The sequence below is a fragment of the Selaginella moellendorffii genome, unplaced genomic scaffold (assembly GCF_000143415.4).
Source record: "Selaginella moellendorffii unplaced genomic scaffold, v1.0 SELMOscaffold_53, whole genome shotgun sequence".
NCBI classification, from domain to species: Eukaryota; Viridiplantae; Streptophyta; class Lycopodiopsida; order Selaginellales; family Selaginellaceae; genus Selaginella; species Selaginella moellendorffii.
The window spans coordinates 438,519-450,737 of NW_003314314.1; the positions used below are offsets into that span (position 1 = coordinate 438,519).

The following is a 12,219-nucleotide window of genomic DNA, read 5'->3' on the forward strand; positions in this document are numbered from 1 at the left end:
CTTCATGGTTATTGTGTTGTATAAACTTTTGCTTAGGCTTATAAAAATGGATTTGAAATGTACTATTTGTATGAGTTTACTTGGGCTCATGACTGAAGTATATTAACAACTTAAAGTCACATATTAAGTTGGCAAAATTAGTGTTAGCCTTTTAGTAGTTATCATATAAGCTATTACCATGTTATTATAGGTAAGCCTTGGGTTTGACATGAGTGGCAAATAAACTAATCTATAAGTATATAATATGACACTAGTTGATCCTTTGATTATGAGTGGATCAAATAAGACTATAGGGATTAGTCTATAATTCAAATAATCATTGCCATATTCTTTCATAAACTCTTCTTATAGGATTGAAAGCAGTGTGAATGCAAGTTTAAGGTTTAATTAAAGTTGAGGCCAAAAAGAGAGTCATAATAGACAAAGGATCAAACACATAAATTATTTTTTCTCTAAAAAATGATTTGCAATAAGATGTGATCTCATTACTTGTGTTTATGTCATCTGATCAAGAGTCTCTACTTCAATACATATTGGTTATAGTGATTTTACAAGTGGTGTGCTATAGGATGGATAACAAAGAAGTGTTAAACCATTTTGTTTAGGCTTGTTAATGGAAAGTTAATGTTGCAATGCTTAATTTTTCCCAAGAAGCCTTACTATTACTCTTTGAGTAGCTTGGTGTTAGATTATTTTTGAGTTTGGTTAGAAAGTAGGTGATATCAATTTATTTATATTGTAAATAAAACTAATGGTATTAAGTGTTATAAATATTTATTAGTGGGATGTGGCATTTATGTTTTATTTTATCAATTAAAGTTGTTACTTGATAATATGATAAATCTTTGTAGTAATATTATGAGCTTACTCATTGTATTGCTCAATTTGATGATCAAATTATTGTGATTCTATATCATATTTTAATGTTCATGAGCAATGTATTTATGAAGTTATTTATTCAAACAATAATCAACCCCAAATTGGTTGATAGTGATGTCTACTTGCAAGTAATAACATTGTAATAGCTTTGATTGAGTTTTCAAAGGTGATCCATTATACTAAACTAGAGTTAGTACCTTAGTTCCTATTCATTAGGTTTTGAAAAGGTTTTAACATTCATTTATTATACATTGTCAATGAATTTATTAGTATTTAAAATAGATTATTGGATAGAGAAGGTGTGTAGTTGAGATGTTAACATCACTAACACTTATGTTAGTGAAAGTTATAGAATTATATTGAGTGAGGAGAACTTTTCCTTAGAACTTGATTTTTTATGTTATTTTTCTTGTTAGTGTTTAACTTATACTTGATCTTGAAGGTGATTGAAAAAGAATGTTAGTGAAATATTTAGTATTTATAATTAAATTTTAGGTATTTATTATGATATTAATGTTGAATATTTAAGCATGTTATTAAATACTTTAGTATTTTATTGGGTCATAAGAATTTGTGTTAAGGTGAAACTATGTGATGTTGTAAATAAAAAGAAGTTGGTTAAGTCTTAAAAATTTGCATTCTTAATCTAAGAGTCATTCTTTCTTTAGGATAGAAAATTTTTCACACATTTTTTAGACTTTTCTAATGGTTGATATATTATTTATTTTGCCTAAAAACCATTCTGTTTTTGTAAACTATTACAAACTAGTGAAAGAGTTGGAATTGACTTCGGTTAGCTTAGACTTTAGTAAATAGTTTATATACTTAAAAGGGATGCTAACTAAGACAATTGAGTTGAATGGAATTTAGAGTTGAAGTAGAAAAGTGGTTATTACATTTTTTTAAGAAAATGATTTTTATACTTTTCCTCTAAATATTATGCTCAATGGTAAATTGCACTTTGCATTTGGTATGAGAATAGTGAGCTCTCATTGATTTTAACTTGGTTTTGGTAGCCCTATGCATTTGGTTGGTTGAGGATAATGATGTGTAACTTAATTATTTGCGGTTGAGGTGTTAGTACTCGTATTATAATTTTATCCATTAGGAAGTTGTGTACATATATGAGCTAATTTAATAGTCTTCACTTTAGTTTTGCTGAGTGTTGATTATTTATAATTAGCCTTTTCAGTTATACTCAAAGTTAAAATCAAGCATCCTCTTATCCCATTTGAAGCTTTGACCATAATCATTTATAAGCTTGGTGATTACTGAAGCACTTCGAATAAAGCATTGCATTGTTGTTAAAATTTGTAAGAAGCTCACTAAAAACATAAGTTCCATTAAGAAAAGTGCTAATACTCTTGAGCTTTCCACCATTGATGTGCTTTCCTGGGTCAACCAGCTTTCATCAGACTTAGAGCATCAATTTCAGTCTTTATTCCACTATTTTCTGTAAGCCCCTAACCTTTACTCATTCCCATAGTAGCTCATTTGTCTCCTTAAGAACCTTGAGAGCAATAATGTGTAATGTATTGTAAATAGAGGCAAAAAAATCTTGCTGAAATCTTGCTGATGATGTAGTCAAAATATGACCTTTAACACCAGCAATTGTAGCATCTACAATATTGCCCAATTGCAAACAACAAACCCCTGTAAGCACACTTAGCATCATTCATGGTGGATTTAAACATCTTCATATGTGTTCCCCTGTTATTATTCACCACCAACACCTTTGACAAGGAACAACACCACCTTCTACAGAAAAGAGTCAAATATAAAAATAAGTAAGAACGAAAAAATATTGAGATTGCCAAATGAAAGCTTGAGGAGTTAACATTCAGCTACGTGATCAGTTGTGATAGCATAAACAAGGCTCCATAGCATACACTAAAATGGCAGTCCAAGAACTTTCATACCATAAAAAACTTCAACTCCCACATAGAAAAACTCCTCAAATTCTGCAATAACATGTTCAAAAACAGTATCTAAAGAGTACACACCTTCTAGTTTTATGACATCCTTGCAAATATACAGAACAGACAGTACAAGCTTCTCCACTGCAGCTATTCCACTGGCTCCACCATTAAGCATTGTAATGCATATGAGTTATGCATTTTAGTCCTTGTGCCTGAATCCGGGTTGAAATGAGCTTGGCAGAAAGCAATGTGAAGGTCTGGCAATGTATTTGCTGCAGTTTGGACAACAAGCTGGCAGCTCCCAGCTTTTCTTCTCATTGAAAACGTTTTTATACTCTTGGAACTTCGCACTATACCAGATTTCACAAATTGTTGTTGAAACTTGATTGTTGTCTCTCAGTATAATAATAATAATAATAGTAATATATAATTCACACCTTCCTTAGTTCACCACAAACCTTGCAAGCTTCTGCTGCTTTCCATTCACTCTCATGGGATATGGAGGCATGTCTTTGTGAAAACAACCAACATGCCTCTCCATCTTTGATTTTCCCAAATGCCTATATAAATTTTGTTGACTGCATCCCAAATTTCAGGAATTCAAATCCCTGGCACTATCTCAATCAAACTTCAAATGCTATGCCCCCTATTGTCACCTGAAAAAAGTATCTTCAACACTTTATCCATGCAATTTTGTGAGCCATCCAATGTTGCAAGAAGCTTCATATTTTTTTGCAAAGCATGATCTTTTATATGGAGCATGTTTGTGGCTAGAGTAAGAAGAATTTGCCCACTCCCACCTTCATGTTGATTAGAATCCTTTGGTAGATCAGGGCCAACCATTTGAGCATCTTCTATTTGGAAGTAGCACCAGGTGAGAAGATCTACTACCCTCCACAACTCTAAGGATGTGTCTACTGTAATAATTGCTGAGAAAAATCATCCATCAAAATGCGTTGCTAAACAAGTAGAGCATCTACACAGAATCTTTGCTCGAGATGATGAACTCTCACCCTCTTTTGCTTTAGCTTGTCGCAGCAGCCGACTAACCCATCTGCCTGCTTGTATCTCGGACTGAACACGCAAAAAGCCTAAACTTCCTATCATATTCAGGCATTAAAGTGAAATTAATTACAAAGCCCTAGAGCGGCATGGCGATGGCTGGAGGAGCGGAATTCGCGAGGGTACGTCTCTGATACGATATCAGTCTCGAATCCTTCTCACCGCAGGTGAGCGCATTCACGGATGATCCATTTGGTGGAAATCCGGCTGCTGTGTGCATTCTCTCGAGCGAGAGAGAGGACTCATGGCTGCAACGCGTTGCCAAGGAATTCAATCTCTCGGAAACCGCATTCTTAGTAGATCAATCTCGCGACGAACTCGCGGAAGAGGCAGAGTACAATTTGCGATGGTTCACGCCCAAAGTTGAGGTAACTATTCTTTAGATGGTTTCTTTTGCCTTGTTTCTACTAAGTCTGCGATTTCTTCTCTATTTGTAGGTTGATCTGTGTGGACATGCAACACTAGCTGCTGCTCACACTCTCTTCATGAATCACGTCCAGAAGACCTCGATCGTTTTCCATACCAGGTCTGGCGCATTAAAAGCTCGCAAAGTCACAGGCTATGGAGATGCCGAACAAAATCCTCCTTCATCGCTCAAAGCACAAGGCCTTCTGGAGCTTGACTTCCCTCTAGCTTTGGCAACACCGTGTTCTTCTCCGGAAACCACCCGTGTCTCAAACAGCCTTGGAATATCAAGCGTTGTTTGGTGTGGCAAGACAGACTTGGGAGATTATCTGGTGAGACAATATTCTCTATCTCAGCTTCTTCACAAGTTTTGTGTGACTAGGTGGAGCTTGAGAGCAGCGAGCAAGTGATGGAGATTGTCCCCAACTTTGACGCCATGCTCGATTTTCCAGGCCGAGGTGGAGTGATTGTCACTTCTCAAGCTCCATCCGAGAGTGCGGACGATTTCGTGTCGAGGTTTTTCTGTCCAAAGTCGGGTGTGCTGGAGGTGAGCTACAATGAAAATAGTTCCTTGTTGAAAAGCTATGGTATTTCTGTAGGATCCAGTGACCGGAAGCGCGCACTGTACACTGGGTCCTTACTGGGCCGAGAAACTCGAAAAGAACAGCGTGCAAGGATATCAGGCAAGACGAAGTATTTAGTTTCTCTCAAATGAAGCCATGGTTTTCTAGGGCTCGGAGCGAGGAGGACGCGTGTTAGTAACAGTGGACAAAGCCAATGGTAGAGCACACTTGCAGGGCAGTGCGGTCATTACAATGGCCGGAGTTTTGCTTGTCGATGCATGACATGGCTTCGCGACCTTCAATAATTCGTTATTGGTTTTCTGTAATAATACCGTTAAATTAAAACAAATAAATCCAAACCATAACCTTACCAAAGTATTAACTCGCCGCATGTCATCAATGTTTTCGTGCGAGGACTTGACTTGCCGTTGAAATGTCAATAATGTTCTACGTAGGCAGCAATCTACAGCAACTCGCATTGCATTTTTACAACTCCCCGACTGATTCGTTCATGCGCGTGTCCTCAGCGGTAGAATGCCGCTTGCTTGACCGCCGAGGCTCGAGGCCCCGACGTGTTCCCGATGGTCAGCTCTCGAGTCATGAAGTTCTTGCCCTTGCACAATTGAGAAATATCAAGTCTAGACTCTGGGAATGTCCAAGAAACCGCACTAACAAGCGAATTGAGTGGAACTTTCTCGTACCTAACACTTACATTTCTCACCATTGGGCGATCCCAAGTGAAGAACACTGTTATAAGCTTTGGCTGGAGTGCAAAAAAGTAAGTGACAAATATTCTACATGTTTCAATGAATGTATTGTTTAGGCCCGGGATTAAACCGGGGACCTCTAGTGTGTGAGACTAGCGTGATGACCAACTACACCACCCTCATTCATATGTCTTTGCCCACAAAAGATTCTTTTAGCATGAAGAACAAACTTTGTATCTCCACTATTTTTCTCTCGATCATTGGAAGGTAGACGCTGCAAATGTTCTTGCAAAATTCAAATGGTTTGTTACTGATGAAGGCTGTGCTCAAGATATGCAGACCTCTTCTTGACAATAGAGCTTCACGATATGCTTATATTAACGCAGGTGTGACAAAACTGGAAGTGGATGATCCACGCTACACGTTCACTGGCGAATTCAAAGTGAACGACGTCCTCGAAATGATAAAGAAGAAGTGTATCTGTGTGGAGTCGATTCAGGAGATTTCTGAAACAGACAAGACACCAGCTGTTGCTGCTCTTCTTGCTGCTAGTTTCATCAACAGTGGTCTGAAGTGTGACCATCGATAGAAGTTTTAAGTTATTTTTATCGCCAATTCTTTGCTTTCTGTGTCAGCTCAATCTCAAGAGTTTTCCTATGTGGATCCATGGAATATAAGGATGGGAGTAAAAACATCGTTGCGTCCTGGAAGTGGAACTCTTCCATAAAAACTATATGAATTCCTCAATTGTAGCACTCTTCTCAGTGGGGCCTTTAGGTTGTCGTCCACCTTGTGAAGTTGTAAATTACTTCGCTTTCTGCAAAACCTGGAAATTTGAGAGAGAATAAAAAAGCACGAAATTTGCTGTTCAAAAGAACAGCAAACCTGTAGACTTTATCAAAAGCCTTAATTCATTGTACCGCCGTTGGACAAAGATACACTATCTCACATCATGTCAAAGTCAATTTTTATTAACGGGGACTTGACTTGACCGCTGAATAGTCAAGCGCACGTGTGCCGACAGCCTTGAAATTTAAACATTGCCGCTCCCGCAAAGATGGGAGGACCACTTCAACGTAGCACTCGCGGTGTTATCAAAAAGAAATAGATGCTACAATTATAGATGCCGAAAGCAGGCTTCTATGCGTGACTGGGCTTTAGACCAGGTATTTCTTTCCCCTAATTTTTGTAATCCCAAGCACACCATTGCAACAGGAGATGCATATTCATTCATTCATTAACTCTTTACAAGGTCTTGTAGTGCCCATGAAGAAGCATGAGACCCATGAAGAAGCATAAGAAGCACTTCAACGTAGCACTCGCGGTGTTATCAAAAAGAAATAGATGCTACAATTATAGATGCCGAAAGCAATTCCCGGAGTCTTTACAAGGTCTTGTAGTGCCCTTATAGTGAGTTGTTTTGATGATGAAAAGAACATCATCTCAATCCCAGCAAAACTCAAGTGGCCCACCTGCAAGATGTCGATGCAAATGTTGCCGTGCTGATCGACATTGGGATGGAAACATGGCGTCTCAAGGTGGCTTGAATGGATAATTGGTGGGAAAGCGCAGCAAGAGCTTGAAAGAGAGACCTTCATACACAGTCTCCCTTGATGATGCCAATCCATGTAAAGATGTTGTCACCATGTGGAAACGCTGAAATTCTGGGATCCCTGCAAGGCTATAGCAAGATCAAAACATAGAAGACACCACTGAGACCAGCTAAGAAAGAAGAAACAATGAGAGCCTTCCAGCCCTTCACAAACCAAATGGAATAAATCAAGAGCAATCAAGCATAAACATACCAAGTTCATCTTCTCGCATATCTCCTCTTCATCACGCGCCAATCGCAATCCTGGATCTTCGCCGCCGCTCTCTTTTCCTTTGCCAGGAAAACCAACTAAAAATTCCCCCACACAAGCACACCTCTCGAATGGCCCACATTTGTTAATAAAAGACAGTGCTCTCTGGCCGCGTATCACCTCGACGGCCTTGCGCTTATCGCCCTATCGCTTATCGCTTATCGGGCTGGTAAAGTGGTCGCCGATAGTGGTTTTTTTTTGCTTTGCTTGTCATCTGTCGGCTATCCAAATAGCCGCATCGGCAGGGAGGGAGGGGTCGATGCTATAAACCCTAAAAGGACTTTCAAACCGCTGCTCCTCCCCCGCGCTGCCACCGCGCTCCACCACGCTGCGCCGCTTCCCGCCACAGCGCAATCATCCTCCGCCCACCATTCTCTGCGTCGCTACGCCTTTACCCGCGGGAATGCGGGAACTCAAATTTGTAAATAATTTTAACTGGAATTAATTTCAATTATAAAGGTTCATGTGATTCTAGCATCAGGAGGAAGAGCAGCAGCAGCAGCAGCAATCGTCCTTTGGCTTCGGCTTGGGCTTTTCCACCTTGATCTCCTGGACAGATTCCACAGAAATACACTTGCGTTTCTTCTCGGTGGCCTTGAGGAGGTCGTCCACCTTGAAATCACCCGTGAAGATGTAAAGGGGATCTTTAACCTCCACTTTCTTCACACCTGCAAGAGCACGAAGATCTCTTGATCAGCGATCACAGCATCGAAATTTGGGAGAATTCGCGGAATCTACACTCACCGGAGACGCCGTGATAGATCTGAGACATCATCTGGTCCTTGCATTTGTTGCAAGAGTCCACTTTCAAGACAACCTGCAGCGAAGAGCTCGAGATCAAACAAGGTTCAAGGAAATCAGTGGCGCAGTGCTCACCTTCCAAGCCATCTTGATTGTCTAAGAATTCGACTGAGATTCAGATCACAACTCGCAACTCGAGACACTAGATTATCGCGATCAACCAGAGGTGGGGAGACGGAGAAGCAGAAGAGAAGAGGGCCCTGCTGCTGACTGGGGAGACGTCATGAATTTATATCCGAGAAGATTCCCAACAGGTCCGAGAAGCAGAAGAGAAGAGGGCCCTGCTGGGAGACGTCATGAATTTTTGATCGAGAAGATTTCCAACAGGATGAAGTGCTCCTTCGTGGAAATTTCTGGCATAATGGATACTCTCAGATACTTGCGTGAATTTGCTTCTTTCCTCAGATGCAAAACTTTTTTGACTGGAAAGTCTCATAGCTCCTGAGAAATCCTTAGGTCGAGAGTTCGAGCCTCAATTCCATTTTCTTTTTCTGCCAACTTTTTCAACCATTTGCCCAAGAGCCCTGGAATCGCCCTAATTTTTGCACAGGAAATGTAGGGCTTGATCTTTCTTGGAGCGATGGATTGGTCCGCGCTGCCGCTCGACGTCTTCCTCCAGATCTTCCGGTACCACGCCCTCGATTTCCTCTTCTTGCTGGCGATCTCAGGCGTGTGCAAGACCTGGCGCGCTCACACCGCCTGGATCGGCACGCTCGTCGTGCGATGGCCGCCGGTGGAAGATCGCCCCCAATTCGACAACCAGGGCGCTATGATCCAGAAGGAGCGCCGCCGAATCTGTGGCAACCATGGGGTGGAGCTCCACCTCTGCGATTGCGTCCACGACGCCATCTCCAGCGTCATCGCGCGCCTCCGCAAGGTCTGGTACCTGGATCTTTGCTGCACAGAGATTTGCCCCCGCGGACCCACGGCAGTGCAAGTCGCCAAGCTCCGCGACGCCGACTGGGCCAAGGTTGTCAAGTCGCTACTCCATCTCGAGCTCGCGGCCGGGGTGGTGGATTCCAGGGCCATGAATCACATCCTCCAGTGCAGCGATCTCCGCGAGCTACGGCTTGTGAGTTTCGAGTTCGCGGATGGATTGGAGTACCCGCTGCTCGGGGATGCCGGCGAGTTCTCGAGCTCCAGCGGCGTTTTGGAGAATCTCTGCCGGCTTTACATCCTCACGTCCTCCATGCAAGAGGAGGCGCTCAAGAGGTTCCTGGAGCGCTGCCCGGAGGTGGAGGAGATCGAGCTCAACGCTTGCGGCGCCAAAAGCGAGAGGGAGTTCAACTTCGAAGCTCCCACCAACTTACACGACTATGATCTCAAGCTCACGTCCTTTAGCCGGTTCAAGAGGGTGAGAGCTGCTGGTGCTCGGCGGCTGGAGATTCTTGGGGGCCAGCTCTTGATCCTGGAGGAGGCGGAGTGTGTCGAGGAACTGGCGGTGCTGCCCGTGTACATAGAATTCGCGGAGCCCGAAGCCATGAAGAACTTCTGGAGGCTGACGCTCAAGGGGAGCTTTTGGGAAGTCCATGAAGCTATGTCGGCTTGCCAGACGGCTCCCACGACCAAGAGGCTTTGTCTGGACGATGATTTTGGAGTCTACTTCTTCCCGTACGTGCAGAGAGATGAAAACGACGACTCGGTCGAGTGCTACAAGCTTTTCTCGCTCATGTTTCGGGGAGGTTCTCTGGAGGAGCTGGAACTCAAGTATGGTTTCCTTTGCCGGGTAAGTTCTTACCTTCTCTTGTCGTTGCATGACTTGACAATGGTTTGGTTTTTCTTGTTTTCAGATGTGGCTAAACGAGCAACAGGAAGACCTGAGTGAGCTTCTACCGAAAATGCCAAAGATTGAGATCCTCGTTCTCGACCTCCACGTACGTCCCGAGAAGGAGCCCAACATTCCGAGGTTTGCAGATTCAGTCGAGTCGCTCATCAACTCTTGCAACATGGATTGGATCTCGCTAAGCTTCGGCGGGGACAACAACGAGGACGTCAACTTCCACCGGGAGTGTTTTGACAAGGAGCTGTTTTCTTCGGTTGTACAGAATGGTAATTTTCTTTCTTTGTTTCTGCAAGTTCTTGCTGATACACTTTCTTTTTCTGTTATTTGCAACAGTTGTGCGCCATGGAAACCCCGGACCTTGTCCCGAGGACGTACGCCTTCAGCAAAACTCGGATGTTAAGCGCTAGAGTTTTGCTATTTACACACACACACACACAGAACCAGGTATTTGGCTTCAAAATCAAGTTGATTCCAGCATATCCAAAGCTTATGTGAAGACGGCATCACGAAGGTTCACGCAACATGCTAGCTAGAGGCCAACGATTGACGAGAGTTAACTAGCAGCGATAGCACTGGATTAATCGGCTCTGAAACCTCTTGGGTGAGTTCCACATATATATTTATCTTATCTTCTCGGCAACTTAGGAGAGCATTCGTATATGAGATTGTTATTTTAGTCTAGGATTACGTGCCTGAAACGTCGTCATTGCTCTAACACGCAAAGGAATGATCCGGAAACTTGGGGACTCTGGTGAATAATATATATGGTCATTCGAATGTGACCTTGTTTATCTTGACGCGAACACATGCATTGTGACAATAGTGGCAAAAGGTCTCAAATCATAGCGGTCAGGTTGGCAAAAGGTCTCAAATCATAGCGGTCAGGTTGGCAAAAGGTCTCAAATCATAGCGGTCAAGTGCTACGACTGAGATTTTCTATTGAAGAGTTTCGTTTCCAGGACGCAAAGGAGTGATCCGGAAACTTGGGGACTCTGGTGAATAATATAATATGACCTTGTTTATCTTGACGCGAACACATGCACTGTGACAATAGTGGCAAAAGGTTTCAATTCATAGCGGTCAGGTTGGCAAAAGGTCTCAAATCATAGCGGTCAAGTGCTACGACTGAGATTTTCTATTGAAGAGTTTCGTTTCCAGGACGCAAAGATGTTCTTACTACCATCCTTTGAATCCACAAAGATGAAAACTTGAGATTGAGCTGACAGAATATATGTAGTATAAGAAACTAGGAAAGCAAGCAATCTAGTTGTCAAGCTTCAGAGACCATTGTCGATGAAACTAGCAGCAAGAAGAGCAGCAACAGCAGGAGTCATGCTTATCTTTGTCCGGCTCCGCAATCTCCTGAATCGACTCCACGCAGATACACTTTTTCTTCTTCTTTATCATTTCGAGGACGTCGTTCACCTTGAAATCGCCAGTGAACGTGTAGCGCGGGTCATCCACTTCCAGCTTTGTCACACCTGCGTGCATAAATTAAGCGCATAGGATGAAACAGCTCTATTGCCATGAAGAGATTTCTCTTGGACGAAACTACGTGCCTGAGACGTTGTGATAGATCCGAGACACAATCTTGTCTTTGCATTTCGTGCAGGTGCATATCTTGAGCACAACCTTCATCAGCAACAAAAACCATTTTTGTGAATTTTGCAAGAACATTCGCAGCGATTACCTTCCAAGCCATTATCGAGAGCAAAATACTGGAGATGCTCTTCTCCATTAAATACCTAAAAAGTCATGACTTTCAATGACTTACTTACCATCATGAGTCTGGGTGGTGTAGTTGGTTATCACGCTAGTCTCACACACTAGAGGTCTCCGGTTCGAACCCGGACCCAGACATGCATTTATTTCGAGAATGTCAGACCTTTTTGGTGCATTCCTAGTCTACGACGGACTTTCTAGCCAAGCCAAAGAGATCAGTAGACCTCTCTCTTCCGATCTCTCAATGGGGCCAAGTTGTGTAAGAGTTCCACTTCTGGTTTCTTGAGCTTTTTCTCATGATCACGTCCCGAGCCCATGCAGACATTGTCCTGGTTGGAGAGAACAGTGCACACGGCACCGACGGCGGCAAACGCTTCGACTCGGATCTCGGTGGCCTTCAAAGTTCTGGGCGATGCAATCAACTTCATCCCGTATATCAAAGGGGTGATATACGTTTGGCAGTTTTTGGGCAAGGAACTCCCAGTGAAGTGACGGAAGGAGTCCGAGCACTGGTCT

The 12,219-nt window shown here is 42.6% G+C and overlaps 2 protein-coding genes and 1 non-coding gene across 4 annotated transcripts; all 3 read left to right on the plus strand.

Moving 5' to 3' along the window:
• Positions 1–3,927: 3,927 nt before the first annotated feature.
• Positions 3,928–5,206, plus strand: LOC9660849 (uncharacterized isomerase BH0283). Its single transcript, XM_002982210.2, has 6 exons — positions 3,928–3,982; positions 4,028–4,228; positions 4,298–4,597; positions 4,648–4,812; positions 4,865–4,948; positions 4,997–5,206. Exons 1-6 carry the CDS (start codon positions 3,950–3,952, stop codon positions 5,108–5,110), a joined length of 897 nt encoding a protein of 298 aa, XP_002982256.2. The 5' UTR covers positions 3,928–3,949; the 3' UTR covers positions 5,111–5,206.
• Positions 5,207–8,752: 3,546 nt separating this feature from the next.
• LOC9635958 lies at positions 8,753–10,784 on the plus strand. 2 transcript variants are annotated; one of them, XM_024687493.1, is made up of 4 exons: positions 8,753–9,924; positions 9,989–10,247; positions 10,315–10,425; positions 10,493–10,784. In XM_024687493.1, exons 1-3 carry the CDS (start codon positions 8,779–8,781, stop codon positions 10,386–10,388), a joined length of 1,479 nt encoding a protein of 492 aa, XP_024543261.1. In that variant the 5' UTR covers positions 8,753–8,778; the 3' UTR covers positions 10,389–10,425; positions 10,493–10,784. The 2 variants fall into 2 exon arrangements, with proteins under 2 accessions (XP_024543261.1, XP_002982257.1); XM_002982211.2 differs by having other exon boundaries at positions 10,315–10,784.
• Positions 10,785–11,767: 983 nt separating this feature from the next.
• TRNAV-CAC lies at positions 11,768–11,841 on the plus strand. The gene has a single exon. It is a non-coding gene; the product is annotated as a tRNA-Val (tRNA).
• Positions 11,842–12,219: the final 378 nt, after the last annotated feature.

Coding starts and splice junctions, on each gene's coding strand:
- LOC9660849 (XM_002982210.2), top strand. CDS start 3,950: ATGGCGATGGCTGGAGGAGCGGAATTCGCGAGG. Junction 4,598..4,647: donor CAGACTTGGGAGATTATCTG/GTGAGACAATAT, acceptor TTGTGTGACTAG/GTGGAGCTTGAGAGCAGCGA. Junction 4,949..4,996: donor ACAGCGTGCAAGGATATCAG/GCAAGACGAAGT, acceptor ATGGTTTTCTAG/GGCTCGGAGCGAGGAGGACG.
- LOC9635958 (XM_002982211.2), top strand. CDS start 8,779: ATGGATTGGTCCGCGCTGCCGCTCGACGTCTTCCTCCAGATCTTCCGG. Junction 9,925..9,988: donor AGTATGGTTTCCTTTGCCGG/GTAAGTTCTTAC, acceptor TCTTGTTTTCAG/ATGTGGCTAAACGAGCAACA. Junction 10,248..10,314: donor TTCTTCGGTTGTACAGAATG/GTAATTTTCTTT, acceptor TATTTGCAACAG/TTGTGCGCCATGGAAACCCC.